This window comes from Bos grunniens, chromosome 7 (assembly GCF_055505025.1).
Source record: "Bos grunniens cultivar Pamir isolate PY7600 chromosome 7, Bosgru_T2T1.0, whole genome shotgun sequence".
Classification (NCBI taxonomy): domain Eukaryota; kingdom Metazoa; phylum Chordata; class Mammalia; order Artiodactyla; family Bovidae; genus Bos; species Bos grunniens.
The window spans coordinates 36055185-36071629 of record NC_141171.1 but is presented as its reverse complement, the minus strand read 5'-3'; the positions used below and the strand labels follow the sequence as shown (position 1 = coordinate 36071629).

Sequence of the window (16445 nt, the reverse complement as noted above, 5' to 3'; positions counted from 1 at the left end):
AGCAGAAATTATTTTTCTGGTTTTCCTTTGCTTTTCTATGATCCAATGGATATTGGCAATTTGATTTCTGGTTCCTCTGCCTTTTCTAAATCCATCTTGCTTCATGTAGCATTGATGCCTAGCTTGAAGATTTTGAGCATTACCTTGCTAGTATGTGAAATGAGTGCAATTGTGCGGTAGTTTGAACTGTCTTTGGCATTGACTTTCTTTGGGATTGGGATGAAAACTGACCTTTTCTAGTCATCTGGCCACTGCTGAGTTTTCCAAGTTTGCTGGCATATTGAATGCAGTACTTTAAAAGCATCATTGTTTAGAATTTAAATACTTCAGCTGGAATTCTATCACCTCCACTAGCTTTGTTAGTAGTTATGCTTCCTAGGGCCCACTTGACTGCACACTCCAGGATGTCTGGCTCTAGGTGAGTGATCACACCACTGTGGTTATCTGGGTCATGAAGATGTTTTTTGTATAGTTCTGTATATTCTTGCCACCTCTTCTTAATATCCTCTGTTTCTGTTGCTATGCTAAGTCACTTCAGTCATGTCCAACTCTGTGTGACCCCATAGACCTGGGATTCTCTAGGCAAGAACACTGGAGTGGGTTGCCATTTCCTTCTCCTAGGTCCATACTATTTCTGTCCTTTATTATACTCATCTTTGCATGAAATGTTCCCTGGGTATCTAATTTTCTTGAAGTGATTTCTATTTTTCCCTATTATTTTATTCTGTTTCTTTGCACTGTTCACATAACAAGGCTTTTATTTTTTTTAATCTCTCCTTGTTATTCTCTGGAACTCTGCAGTCAGTTTGTGTATCTTTTCCATCCTCCTCTCTTATTTTCTTAGCTATTTGTGAGGCCTCCTCAGATAACCATTTTGCCTTCTTGCATGTCTTTCTCTTTGGGATGGTTTTGGTCACTGTCTCCTGTACACCGTTACAAACCTCTGCCAATAGTTCTTCAGGCACTGTGCCTACTAGATCCAATCCCTTTAATCTATTTGTCCTTCCACTGCATAATCATAAGGGGTTTGATTTAGGTGATACATGAATGACCTAATAGTTTTCCCTACTTTCTTCAATTTAAGCCTGAATTTTGCAATAAGGAGTTCATGATCTGAACCATAGTCAGCTCCAGGTCTTATTTTTTGCTGACTGTATAGAGCTTCACCATCTTCAGCTGCAAAGAATATAATCAGTCTGTTTTCACTATTGACAATCTGGTGATGTCCATGTGTAGAGTGTTCTCTTGTGTTGATGGACGAGGGTGTTTGCTATGATCAGTGTAGTGCGTTCTCTTGTCAAAACTCTGTTAGCCTTTGCCTTGCTTCATTTTGTACTCCAAGGCCAAACTTGCCTGTTACTCCAGGTGTCTCTTGACTTTTGCATTCCAGTCCCCTATGATGAAAAGGACAGCTTTTTTGGTGTTAATTCTAGAAGGTCTTTAGGTCTTCATAGTACCAGTCAACTTCATCTTTTTTGGCATTAGTAGTTGGGTCATAGACTTGGATTACCATGATGTTGAATGGTTTGCCTTGGAAATGAACTGAGATCATTCTGTCATTTGTGAGATTGCATCCAAGTACTGCATTTCACACTCTTTTGTTGACTGACTATGAGGGCTACTCCATTTCTTCTAAAGGATTCTTGCCCACAGTAGTAGCTATGATGGTAGATATAATATAAATTCACCCATTCCCATCCATTTTAGTTAACTGATTCCCAAAATGTCTGTTCACTCTTGCTGTCTCCTGTTTGACCACTTCCAATTTACCTTGATTCATAGACCTAACATTCCGGGCTTATATTCAATAGTATTCTTCAGAGCATCAGACTTTACTTTGACCACCAGACACATCCATGTCTAATTTCACTTGCTCATAGAGTAGAGCATAGAGGCCTCACTCCTGGCATTTCAGACCACAGTTCATGCTCCTAACACACTCACTCCAGTCCTTTAAGTCTTCAGTGAGTGAACAGATATTTTCAGAATACCCCAGTGATCCCACAGGTGATGTTTAATTCTAGGACCTGACATGGTTCCCAATACATACCCCAAGAATACATGGATAAGGAAGAGAGCTTCTTATATTGGTACCTTGGTAACAGTGACTTATAGTTTGTGCTGTATCCACTAGTAAAATCTTGAATTTGTATAACTTTAACATATTTTATCATTAGACTACATTATCAGAGCACTTATCCAGGGTTTTCTGTGGTCTCAAGGGTTCACAAGAGAAAGATGTCAACCAGGCAAATATGCTTACCAGAAAACTGACAGAAGGATGTTCAAATTTGGGAATTATTTATGATTCAAATGCAATTCTTTGATAGCTTATTTTAAAAAATGCATGATAATGTTTATATGAACTTGAATAAACTCTGAGAGATAGAGGAAGATAGGGAAGCCTGGCATACTGTAGTCCATGGGGTTGCAAAGAGTTGGCCGTGACTAAATGACTGAGCAACAACACTTATTATTTCCCCTAGGACATTATTTGGTGATTTCATTGTTTTCTCCCAACTAAAATAGACTGGATTATTCCTTACTTATATTTTATTATTTCTACCAACTTTGAGCTCAGATATAGAATTTTCACTTTTCAAATATTCATAGCATTCTTTTCATTTTATTATTTATTACTGAGCCAATTAAATACGTGTTCCTTTAATCTTTTTCCATACATAAATCTCTCCATTCTGTGTATCTTTATTTTCCTTTGGCCCATTCTCATACATTTGGCATTTCTGCTCTTAGGCTCTGACTCACCTTTGGGATTATTAGGTGCTGAAAAATGACTAGATGACCACCAATTCGGGCTAATGACCTAATCAGAGTAATGAAAAGGAAGAAATTTAAAGTACTGAGTTTTTATTTGTTTAATTAATATATTTTAGTACCTTAGTAAATGGTTGACTCATTTTATCCATCTTAAACAATTTCTGAGTTTCTTGGGAATGTCATGAACTAGGGAAAAGAACATTAAAGTGAGGCTTTGAAAACCTGAGCCTTAGAAACTCTGCAAAATATAATCTGAGGCATTATGAAATATTTTTCACTTGCTGTTATAAGGAAATAGTATTAGCACTGGAATATTTCCCTTCTGTGTAGAGCTGTTGTGAGTTCCAAAAGATACTAGTGATATATTGTTAACTAGTGATAATCTAGTAATAAGCTAGTGATAAACATGCCTTATAAATTGTTTAGTACATTAAGATTATAAAGTAGGATTAGTCCTTCATGCTTTGTACATTGGGTTATAAAAATTGGTAACACTGCTACCTTTTCATGCCATCATTTATACTGAGTTTAACTTGGTGACCATGAATTCATATAAAACCATAAGAATCAGATGAGAAGGTATTTCATAAGTGACATCTCAAGCTATTACTAGGAATAGAGTTGAGAAGGTTACAAATGGCCACATTAAAGTCAGGGAATGACTAAGCATTTGAAAAGAGAAGAGCGAATGTGATTATTTTATTAGAAGGAAGGTGAGAGGTCAGAGATTTAAGGGAAAAAAAAAAAGAAACAGGAAGCTCAGAAATGGGAAAAGAAGAGTGATGGAGTCAATTAGGTGCAGAGAGGCCGTTCCAGATGGCCAGAGGAAGAGAGGAGAGGAGTCTTCTGGGACAAGGATTCATATAGATGCAACAGAGTGTAACTGGGGCCCAAGACTCTAAATCAAAGGCACTCAGAGGGGAAGCTAACACCCCCAGAGACGTTACTCTTTACCTCATGTCCCACCCTAGTTTTAACTTTTCCTTTTAGGATATCCTTACAAACATTGCCCTAAAACTAAAACAAACAAATAACAACAACAAAACATGAAACTTACAGTTAAGTTTTAAAATCTTTCTCCACATTTGCCATATATATAGAATTCCCCATTAATTGAAATTGCTTGAATTAATAACACCAGGTTAAAATTGTTGCTCACAAACAACAGGAGAGTCTTCCAAATGAGTTGGTCCCCAGTATTCCTTCAAGAGAATCCTCCACATGTTCAGTAACTGGATCAAAAAAATCCTGCCAAGCTTAATATTTTTTAAAATTTTGTAGGAAGAAAGTTAAAAAAAAAAAGGGGGGGGTTCTCTGAATTCATAGCATTCTCATCATTTACCTAAGAGCTCAGCTTTAAAAATTCATTCACAGTCTTTCAAATTTTTCAGTCTTTCAAATCCTGCCCCTCCTTTTCCCTGAAGCAGCAGCAGTTAATGATTTTGTCTCTTTCTGTAGGGAGACGTCACTACCCCAGCAACCTCCTTAATACTTTCAATTCAAACATGCTATGCTTATCTAATTGTTCTCCTGAATGTCTTTCTGCAAACACCAGTTCTTGAATGTCAGTAACAGGACCACATTATAATTCTTAAAAATTACTGAGGACTCCCAACAAATTTGTATGTATGTCGGCTATCAATATTTATTCTACTGGTGGTCCTTTTACCACATTAACTCAAACTTAAAATGGCAATCCACTCCAGTACTTTTGCCTGGAAAATCCCATGGACAGAGCAGCCTAGTAGGCTACAGTCCATGGGGTCGCAAAGAGTCGGACACGACTGAGCGACTTCACTTTCACTTTCAAGTATATGAGAGATTTACCTCAGTTCCTAACAGGCTGTTGAAAAAGCAAATACACTGTTCCAGGGTGCCTAGGTTTCAGTTAGTATACATGAATGTGTAATGTGCTCAGTCATGTCCGAGTCTTTGTGACCGCATGGACTAACCCGCCAGGCTCCTCTGTCTGTGAAATTCTCCAGGCAAGAATACTGGAGTGGGCTGTCATTTCCTTCTCCAGGAGATCTTCCCAATCCAGGGATCCAAACTGGGTCTCCTGTGTTGCAGGCAGATTCTTTACCTGATGAGGCATAGAATGCTTCTACTAGAAATTAAAGTTGAAACACCTATAAAATATTTAGTTACTAATTTATTTTAAAATAACAATAACACATTAATCCTATGTTAACTTTAGTTATGTTAACAAGAACATCTCATCTTACCTTTTGCAAATTTCTTTCATATATGGCTTAAGAGAAGACTACTGGAATTCTTACATCTAGAATTGCATTCAGTCTTGAGATTTGTTTGGTTAAAATTTATGTAGAGAATATAGATTAACAAGCTGTGTAATTGGAGAAAAAGGTTTTTTTTCAAATAATTATAAATATTCTTTGATAGTACATCAAAACTCAACAAGTTGTAGAGTCTTAAAGGGTAGATGTAATGACCAAATATGAAAATATATTAATTGTTTATAATTTTTCCATCAAAACCCATTGATTTATCTTGCATTTTAAAGGACTTTACCATGCAGTATTTGTTTTAGCAACATGCAGTAGTATTTTGGAAAACATTAATTCATTGAATTATGCCAATCTTTGAAATGTTGACACTTTTAATTATAAAATACAAATAAATAGCATTCTTTAATTCCATTGATCTCATCAGAAATGACTTTAAGTATTAGGAATACAGTAATATTAGAGGCAAATACAAGTTTTCTAAAATTCCAATATTTCTATGAAAACACAAATATTATTTGCAACAAATACTTTAAGCTGTTTTCCTTGAAGTGACAGCCTCACTTCATTTGTTTTTGCAGTACATCTGTCAAACATCCAAGTATTTATAACCATATATCTGTTATTCTTTCAAGTAAAAATGATTTTCAATGAACTAGTTCAGCTAGATATTCTAACAAAAAAGTTTTTCCTGAGACAATATTAGTTTCCATCAAAAATGCTCTATGTATACGTCTATACGTCCCATTTCCCAACACAGAATATGAAAAGTCATGATTTAATAAAATTAGTAATGTGTATTATTTCACCAAGGGTATTCTTAAGTGACAGTGGCTCTTTCTTTTTAACTGCAAGAATATAAAGACTAATAGTACAATTTGGTGCTCCTAACTTGATGTGGGCTAAGACACCTAGTTTTACTCATTGTTGAATTTCAAACATCAATACAAATAACAAGTCAGTGAAAAAAAGCAAATAATGTTAGTATTAACTTTTCAGACCCCCTGAATGTGTCTTAAGAACTCTAATAAGGACACAGGCCACACTTTAAGAATCATTGCCTTAAACCAGATCTATTCTATTCCTATCAAACTCCTACTTTAAAGACTTCAGTCTTCTGTCCTAATGTCAAATAAATACACTTTATACCTGATGTACAGAACTTTGACAATCTGGAGTCCCAGCAGCCTTTAGACTCAGCTAACATTCCTATTCCACATTGTACTCTCTGCTCCTAGCACCATGAGCTACTCATTAAGCATCTCACTGTGCCTTTCATCACTCTGGGCTTCTGAGCAACTGTTACCTTCTGCCTGATATCTTTCTATCTCTGTCTGAAACACTCCTCATTCTTTATAGTCTAATTCAAAGGTTAGCACCCATAAGAAGTCTTTCTCTCACTCCTAGGTAGCTGACTAGAGTTAGACACTGCACCTGAGCCTCTAGAGTACTTCATTTACTCATTCAACAAAATTTTGGGAGCATCCATTCATGCCAGGCATTATTCTCAGAGCTAGGAGAACAGAGATGAACAAGACAGAGAAGAACTATAATGTAGTCTTTTAGAACTGATCTAATATAATTTAAATATTAAGGGAGTGATTGTCAAAATATAATCGATAAAAATAAAGTCATGTGGTTTCAAATGGTGATGAAAGTGAAAGTGTTAGTCACCCCGTCATATCTGACTCTTTGTGACCCGCCAGGCTCCTCTGTCCATGGGATTCTCCAGGCAAGAACACTGGAGTGGTTTGCCATGTTCCTCCAGGGGATCTTCCCCACCCAGGGATTAAACCCAGTCCTCCTGCATTCCAGGCAGATTCTTTACCTTCTAAGCCACCAGGGAAGTCCTTCAGATGGTGATTGATAACTGCTATGAAAAATAGGATAAAAGGATGGAGAATCACTGGGTATAAGTTAAAATATTTGTTCAGAGAAGAATTCCCTGTGGCAGTACTATTTGGCCTAAGACCTGGGGGGTTTAAAGAAGAGAGTCAGATCAAGAAAAGGGGAAAGGTTTTCTGGATAGAGGAAAGAGTAGTTGTAAGGGGGAAATGAACCTAGGGGCTAGAAAAACAGAGAGAACCCTAAACCACAGAACTGATCATGACAAAGTGGTAGATGTTGACTAGATCCATCCAAGTGAGGGCTGTGCAGGAGACAGAAGCTGCCAGAGAAAGTTCCCAGAGGGCCCACGGTACCTGCATGGATGGTAGTATAAGCCCAGATTTGGCTTCAGTGGTCTACCCAAACTGGAGAAGTCTCTGCTTTAGGGCCTAGGGGGAGCCTCCAAGCCTAGTTCTAAGGTCACACAGATGATTCCTTGAGTAACTATGTGTCCTATAATATTTTTTTTTCCTTGAACTAGCTAAATAATTGCCATTTTTTCTAAGAACCCTGACTGATACAAGAGTGCTAAATACACACACATGCATATACATTTGGGGCTTTCCTTGTGGCTCAGCTGGTAAAGAATCCGCCTGCACTGTGGGAGACCTGGGTTCAATCCCTGGGTTGGGAAGATCTCCTGGAGAAGGGAATGGCTACCCACTCCAATATTCTGGCCTGGAGAATCCATGGATTGGATAGTCCATGGGGTCACAAAGAGTCAGACGCGACTGACCGACTTTCACTTTCACATATACATATATGTGTGTATGTATACACACACACACATATATATGATATGTAAGACGTTATGACTCACAACAATGTCAGAAGTGAAAGTGGGGTGAGAAAGCGAAAGTGAACTTGCTTTGCTGCCTTTCAGTTCATTACTTCCCCACATGAATCAGATCAGCTTAAAAACACCTTACTGAGAGCCCCCTTAGTTCTGCCGATTTAGGATAATTATTCTACATACTTGTACCCATTTTCCCCAAATGGCATTTTATCTTTATATTCTCTGCCCAACACTTACTCCACACACCCAAGGCTCCCCTCTCTCAGTCAGGTTCTAATAGGAACGGTCTTCATCTCAGGTGGTGTGGGATATTGTAAAGAAATGAACACGAGAGGTTGAGGCACCAAGGAACATGAGAAAGCAGAAGGCCTTTACTAATATCAGAGTGGAAGGAGCAAAGAAAATAAAAGATAATAGGAGTGCAGTGAGAGCTGGATACTCAGCACCAACCAGAAACTCAGAGCTGAGGTAGGGAGGGTCAGTCTCTTGTTGGTGAAAGGATAGAGTGGACTGCATCTGGAGGGTCAAAAGAGCAGAAATCATATAACCTGGTCTTAGTCTGCTCCTATTGCCATAACCAAGTCCCACAAACTAGGTGGCTAAAACAACAGACACATTTTCTCTCAGTTCTGGAGGCTAGAAGTCCAAGGTTCTAGAGGTGTTTCATTCTTCTGAGGTGTCTCTGCTTACCTTGCGAATGGCCGGTCTTCTCACTGCATCTTCACATGTCTTCCCTCCACGTGTGCACACTGGGAGTCCTTTCACATGTCCAAACTTCCTCTTCCTATAAGGACACCAGGTCAGATCAGATTAGGGTCCATCCTAAGGCCTTCATTTTAATTGCCTCTTTAAAGACCTGTCTCCAAATACAGACACACTCTGATATATACTAGAATTAGGATTTCAACATATGAACTTTGAGTGGACATAATTTCAGCCCATGACAACCCTGTGTTACTCATGTACAACTCTTGTTCATCAGTTTTCTTTCAGAATATCTATCATCCTCACTTTCCTTACCCGTCCATCGCCTACCCCCTGTACTTCTCATTCATTTTTTAAAGTAAGCAATCACTATATATATATATATATATATAAACTATCATAAAAAAAGAAGAAAATCTCACCAAATTCCACACCATGGACTTTAAGGGCATTATCCTAAGTGAAATAAGTCAGAGACTGAAAAATACTATATGGTCACATTTATATGTGGAATCTAAAAACATTAAACTCATAGAAATAGAGAAGATCAGTTGCCTGGGCCTGAGGAGTAGGCAAAACAGAAGATATTGGTTAAATGGTACAAACTTCCAGATATAAGACATATAAGTTCCGAGGATCTAATTACAGCATGTAACCATGGTTAACAATATTGTATCAAGTGCTTTAAAGTTGTTATAAGAAGAGTTTTAATGATCTAACCATAACAACAGCAGCAACAAAATGGTTAATTATGGGAGGTGAAGGATTCCTTATTTTGGTAATCATTTCTGCAAGATAGGCAGGTATCACATCATTTACTCAAAGTCTACCAATTTAAATGTTAATCCGTTCCCAAAATACCCTCCCAGAAGCATCCAAAACAATATTGGACCAAACATCTTGTCACCATAACCCAGACAAGTTGACATATAAAATTAAACATCATATCCATGCAACTACCTTGATTTTGGATAGAATAACCCAGTCATTTTATTTTAAAAAAGTGGCAAACTTTTAATTTTTTCGGTTTTTTAGTCATAAGATCAATGATTTATAGGACACTAACAGAGAATGCCTCAGAGTGAACCATGTAATCATTGAAGATGTCTTCAGGCAATTACAAGGAAATGTCAAGGCAAAGCTGCTGTTGAATACTAAAATCATGTTGAATTTTAAGTGAGAGTTGCTGCTACCCTGGTGAGATTCATCCTGATGCGCTGAGGTAGGATTCATTAAGATGAGTAATCCAAGGTCTACTTGTTTTATAAATCTAGCAATTAAAAATATTTAGAAACTATCAGCAGCATCTTAGCCTGAGTGATAGAGAAAAGTGCAATATGGACACTGCCCTTAAAGGGCTTACAATATAGTAAGGGGGGGAAAAAAGTAGAAATCAATATAGGGTCACATGTACACACCACATACATTTCTGGTAAATGTTGTTTTTTGATCATTTAGAGAATGATATTTGTAATACTAGAGAGCTACTTAGCTTTTGCTCCTTTCCCTGGAGCAAAGGAAAAATAAAAATAAAAACTGGGGGATAAAGATGGATAAAATTTGAAAAACTGAAGGAAACTGGAAGATCCAAACAATATGACAAAAGTGAAAAGATTAATATAGCTTGAGGGAAAATAAACTTGATACTGATGGGACCTCCAAGTTTCACAAAATTTGCAAGTGTTACTTACAGTTTGTTTTACCTTCCATAAATTCAAAGATATAAGTGCTCAAAAATTTATGAAACTTCTTCAGATAGTTAATTATCTTTAAAATACAAAGTGAACTTTCTAGCTATTAATAGAAAACATCACCTGTCTTGACCTCTTTACTTTCCAATAATTTACGTTACCATCAATTTCAGTTATTTCTCTTCTCTGAGCCATTCTATGCAAAGAGAAAAATAATTTATTTGGTCTTAAGAACTCCCATATATGTAATATAAAATAGATCAGAAATGTCTTTTGGATTTCCAGATTCACCCCCAAGCTAACTGACTTTCACTCATGATCAATACTTTTACAGTATGCAGCAGCAGCAGCATGAACAATACTTTTACAGTATGTACAATCAGAATGCATACCACAAAAACAGAAGAAATCATACATCCCCAACAAGCAATGTCATTTAGAGTCATATTTAAGGTTGAGAGTTCTGGACCAAAATTGCCTGTGAAATGCTTAGAATTTTGTATGGAATGTGATAAATTCAATTAATTTATGGGTATTAAGCCTCTTTATTAGTAAAAAAAAACATAGGCCATTTGAGGTAGCAGCAACTAAATGATAGCACTGAAATTTTAATTGAGAGTCGCTTAGATGGTAAAGAATCTGCCTGCAATGCAGGAAACACAGGTTTTATCACTAGATCAGGAAAATGCCTTGGAGAAGGGTATGGCTGTCCTCTCTGGTATTCTTGACCGGAGAATTCCATGGACAGAGGTGACTGGTGGGCTATAGAGTCCATGGGGTCACCAAGAGAAGGACATGACTGAGTGAATAACTCTTTAAGATGCAAAAGGGAACTTTTGTAAGTTTTTTAAAAGCAAGATGAGGATGAAAGATGTAGAAACTGTTTGCAATAGCATTTTTTTCTATGTTAAATTGCTGAAATTTTGCATGCATTATCAGCTTAGAAGAGATAAAATGATCTTTTGGGGGAGGAAATTCTAGAAATTTGTTTTTCCTAATTCTTATTATCCTATTAAAAAAATAGATGATTTCTTTCTGGGAAAAATATGTTCTTTTCTATGAAATGAATTTCTATCCTCACCTGTTGGTAACACTCAGTTATGACCAGTGCTCCTGTAAAAGAAAAGAAACTGTTTTCAGGATCTCTATGTTTTTCACTATGTAGTAGTCGTAGCTAATCCAGGCTGTTATATTTTCAAGGGCACTGCTGCTTTGCAGGGCATAATGCTGATTTTCTTATCTTAGCAATGCCGCCTTTAGTTACTCTTGTGATCTTGATCCTCCTGAATCCTTTTTTGGTAGAGATTCCAAACAGTATTTCTTCTGTCCTGATTTTCCTCATGAGTTTAAAGCAATATTTTGACTTTGAGTGGTTCATGTGTACATAACAAAGAATCCTGGAAACTTTCTCCATAGTGTTGTTAATTTGTGTTCTTTAAAGGGAGCTTTAAAAAGCCTTTTTGTTATTTACTGAAATTGTATTATCTTTTTCACAACAAAATAAAAAGCATCTGTCAATCAAATTCCTTAGTACTGTTGATATGTTATATGCATTCAATTCAATAATTTAATGATGCAAATTATATTCAAGAAGATATTTATATATTTTTACATATTAGCAACTTACTGAACAAAGGCGAAAGTATCTTGCCATTCCTTAATATGAGTAGATATTTTCAATTAAACATATTCTAGGATTTACAGCACACAAAATGTGTCAGCCTGACATATGTTACTTTAGTTTGGTAGGAATTTTTCTACTCTATCTCTGTAAAGTTTTGTAAAAAGTCAAAAAAGGTCAAGACCTTGTTCTGTGTTTCAATAAACAGTCCTGATACATCTTACTAGATGGAGAATAACATTACAAACCTCCCTTGGGCTCCACGATACTGCCAGTTGGACATTCTGACCTCTTTTACAAAAAGGGAAATGAAAACATTCAGCACTTTATCTATAACAGGATGCCTCTGATAGATTTAGTTATACAAGGTTATAACTGTCAATTGGAAAGGCCTCGTCTGCCTCAGTTTAAATCACCATTCTCATTTGTCTTCTATACAAAAAGAAATCTGACTTATTCAAGGACAATAGAGCAGCTTTACTCTAACAAAAGGAGAAAATGGAAAAATGCACACATTTTCATCTTTAGTCATTTTTTTAACCATGCACACTTGTGCAAATTATTCTGAACCTACTAAAGTGTGTAGGATCATGTTATGAAGTGCTGAGAGGTAGATCATCAATTTGTCTCAGGAAAGTGAACAAAGGTCCTTTCAGTACTTAAGCTGAAATGTATTTTAAAATCGCAGGTGGAAATTCTAAAATAGGTTAATTTGAAAAGTTATAATTATTCTACAATTAAAAGTTACTCTTGACTCCTGGGTCCAGAAGATCTTCTGGAGAAGGAAATGGGAACCCACTCCAGTATTCTTGCCTGGGAAATTCCATGGGCTGAGGAGCCTGGTGGGCGACAGTCCATGAGGTCACAAAGAGTCAGATACAACTGAGCAACTGAGCACACACACACACATTATTCTCAGGATCTAAGAAAATTTTGGCAGAAATGAAGTGCTATTTCCTTAGTTGGTATATCTCTCATCATTTTAAAAATGCCCTTTTCCAAAATATTAAATGGTGACCTACTGAAATTATAAGCTATGTATTTGATGCTAACCACAACTAATCATTAAGTAGTATGCACAAGCCCAATATGAGATCATAAAGAATCTGTTTTAAAAATTATTTCATATATATATATATATAATCATATGAATTGAGCAAGTAACAACACAAATGTATCTGCAGATGCAATGAAATGTTAACCATCACGCAGTACCGTTTAGTGTCTTAAGAGAAACTTTTCAATGTAAATATAAAAGACAGAGCTAAGATTCAGTGAAGAGCACACGAATGTGGGAAATAATGAACAAGAAGTACTTTTTTGGGAATACACAGAGTGCGAGAGTGACATGGGCTCTAAGATCTGAAAGACGAGGAGGGGTATTCCAGCACCCCTATTGGGTGGGAGTGAAGCTGGAGCAGCCAGGGGTTCACATGTGGAAAGGAGAGAGCAAAATGTGTTCCAGGAACTAAATTGTGAGCACACTTAGGGGAAACTGGTGAAGAGAGAAGATGAGAAGTGAATAGATAGTAGATTACAAAGGACCTTGTAAACATCATAAATGGGTTTGGATGCTATTCTAAGCACAGTAGGGGCTCTGTGGTAGACTTTTAAGCAGAGGATCTTCATCATCAGATTTTATCTTGAGGAACATTTCCTTGGCTCTAATGGGGTACATGATAGGAGATCAGGGTCTATCACAGAGGAATACCATACTGTAGTTAGTAGATATTAATGCAGTATTTGAAAGAAACGATAACAGCTGCAAGCAGTAAAGTGTCATTGAGAGTAGAGTGAGGTGAGTAGATTCCAGAGACATAGTAATATATCAGTGTTAATAGCAGAAAAGGGAAAATCCAGAGTTAGAACAGTGCCCAGGAATCTGTCGTGGGCAACTGACTGGCAGCTCCATGTATCATTTTATTGCAGAATAAATTTCAAAAAGGAAAACCAATGTGGAGCTGCAGTAGGTATCAGAGATGATGAGTTAGACATATTGAATAGGATGTTCCTTGGGTCATCCAAGTGATCTTGAGCTATAGGGAATGGGATAAACAGAAGATTTAGGAGAAGAATCTGGATCTGAATGAGAGATTTGAAGTTTATTCTTAAATAAGTATAATTGAAAATGGGAATGAGTGAAACCTCTCAAAGAAGTATGGGGGAAACAAGAGAATGTAATTCCAAAAAGTAGAACCCTAAGAAACATTTACATTTAAAGATCAGACTAATAAAGAAAAGCCTGAAAGAGGACATTGTCAGAAAAGTGAGAGGAAACTTATTTTAATTATAAAAATGACCTTAGTAAACAAATAATTGTGTATTGCACATGACTGCACATGACTAATCTACATTTTAAGAGTGTCACTCTAATATGTTGAAAAAAGAATAAAAAAAGAGCTATGCTTGGAGGCAGAAATATCAAGAAAAATGAAGCTAAGGAATTACATTCATTTATCTATTCATTCATTGATACATTCAAGAGCTTCCTATTAAGGATTCATTGTGAAGTACTGTAAAAGAGATTTTGGTAAATACAAACATAAATTAAGTACTAACTGTGACTTTTAGAAGCTCATGCACTACAGTAAGAAAGGAGACACATGCTTTAGTAAATAATTTGAGGGAGAGCAGGACATGTTTCCTAAAAAAAGCACAGAAAACATACTAAGGGAGATCAAAAAAAGAATACACAGCCCTGACACAGGGTCAGGCACAATATAAATTCTCAACATACATACTGAATCAATTTACGCCATCCAGCTGGAGGGGTTAAAAAAAGCTTTCTGTAGCAGCTGGCATTTACCATTAAAATAGGCAAATTCCTAATATTTAAATATAAGAGAAAGGATTTGGATAAATCAGTGGCAGGTACAAGAGCAGCAGCTGGAGCAGCTTAATCTAGAGTAAAGGCCTGAGAAATGCATTCATTTTAAAAATACTTTGAGCATCTGTCTATAGTTTCTCAAATTACAGAATAAAGGAAAGAGCTCATTTTGTGGCAGTGGCAATTTCTGATCAAGAGCTAAAAATAACCACGATGTCCAAATACTTATAAATGCATTCATATTTAATCCTCAGAGACAACTTTGATAATCATGCAAGTTATTTCTACACATGTAAACTAAGACCTGAATGGATAAAATGTATTAGAATCTAAGTTTTTGCGGTGTCCTACAATGGCACCCCACTCTAGTACTTTTGCCTGGAAAATCCCATGGATGGAGGAGCCTGTTAGGCTGCAGTCCATGGGGTCGCTAGGAGTCAGACACGACTGAGCGACTTCATTTTCACTTTTCACTTTCATGCATTGGAGAAGGAAATGGCAACCCACTCCAGTGTTCTTGCCTGGAGAATCCCAGGGACGGGGGAGCCTGGTGGGCTTCTGTCTATGGGGTTGCACAGAGTTGGACACAACTGAAGCGACTTAGCAGCAGCAGCAGCACACCTTTATTTTGGAATGTTCTGGCCATTTTCATAATGACATTCTCAATAAAGAATTTTAGACTAAACAAAATGTATAAAGCCATTAAAAGCAGATTATAATTCTTGGTCACATCAGCTGAGAATTATCCAAAAGAGCAAGCAGAGTTTGTGTGCTGAGTTCTCTCTTGTGCATGGTGAGGGCTTCAGAAGGAAATACCGAAATGGCCTAAAGTAAAGGGCTTGAGCAGAGGCCGTGCATATTGAATAAACAAAACACAGTGAGGAAATTTATGTGATCTGAGATTTGAGTGATTTGGAAGCCTAATTTCTGGCCCAAGACTCACAGTTTGATCTTAAGTCAGCTGCATATTCCCTGAATAATACCAGTTTTTATTCTATTGTTATTGTTGTTGTTTAGTCTCTAAGTCATGTCTGACTCCTTGCAACCCCAAGAACAGTAGCCCACCAGGATCCTCTGTCATGGGATTTCCCAGGCAAGAATACTGGAGTAGGCTGCCATTTCCTTCTCCAGTGGATCTTCTGAACCCAAGGATCAGTATTGTAATAGCATGTGTAGGCATGAAGGAAATAATAAGGTCAGAAGACCTCTTTGGAAGACACTCTCACCAATGAAAAGATATATATCTAAATACTATCAGTTTATATTTATACTCTGCATGTAGTTCTGTGATGGGTCACTCAATTCTAACTACTCAATATTCTACAGCAAAGTATATATCCATCCATGTTATCACACCATTGGAGAAGGAAATGGCAACCCACTCCAGTGTTCTTGCCTGGAGAATCCCAGGGACAGGAGAGCCTGGTGGGCTGCTGTCTATGGGGTCGCACAGAGTCGGACACGACTGAAGTGACTTAGCATAGCATAGCATAGCATAGCATGTGTTATCACACAACTCTAAAAATACATAATTCAGCATCCAAAGAGCTACTTTGTATTTAAAATAAGTCTCTATAGGATGTTAAATATATAATTAATAGTATTTAATGTATGAAGGATGCCTGTTAAGTTACATGTCTGAATTTCAAAATTGACTAATACACATTTTTTTTAGTAAGTTATCATTTGTGTTATTTTCTTAAAACAGCACAGCAGATAGTATATTTATGTAAATTTCTAATGAACATTTTCAAATGTACTCAAACTTTTATTTGAGTGGACCTGTAATATGCTACTAACATATGCCATACATATATTTTTTATCTTGCTCAGTGTTAATATCCTAAGGGTATGTTTATTACAAGTTTCAAATATCAGCCCTCAGTATGTGTTG

The 16445-nt window shown here is 36.8% G+C and overlaps 1 protein-coding gene across 14 annotated transcripts in view; it reads right to left on the bottom strand.

The window, feature by feature from the left end:
- Positions 1–16445, bottom strand: part of LOC147369033 (uncharacterized) — a 1040253-nt gene that overhangs the window by 53017 nt on the left and 970791 nt on the right. For 6 of the 14 annotated variants that reach the window (XR_015167180.1, XR_015167182.1, XR_015167173.1 and 3 more), the window contains 2 exons: positions 11185–11216; positions 8398–8491 (listed from right to left, as the gene is read on the bottom strand). Coding sequence is in view for 3 of the 14 variants with exons in the window: in XM_086410779.1 (XP_086266905.1) it covers positions 8398–8491 (94 nt within the window). In the remaining 11 variants the exon portion in view is untranslated. Of the gene's footprint in view, positions 1–5380; positions 6898–8397; positions 8492–11184; positions 11217–16445 lie in introns of those variants that run through there. The other 8 variants (XR_015167174.1, XM_086410779.1, XM_086410778.1 and 5 more) reach the window with 5 other exon arrangements.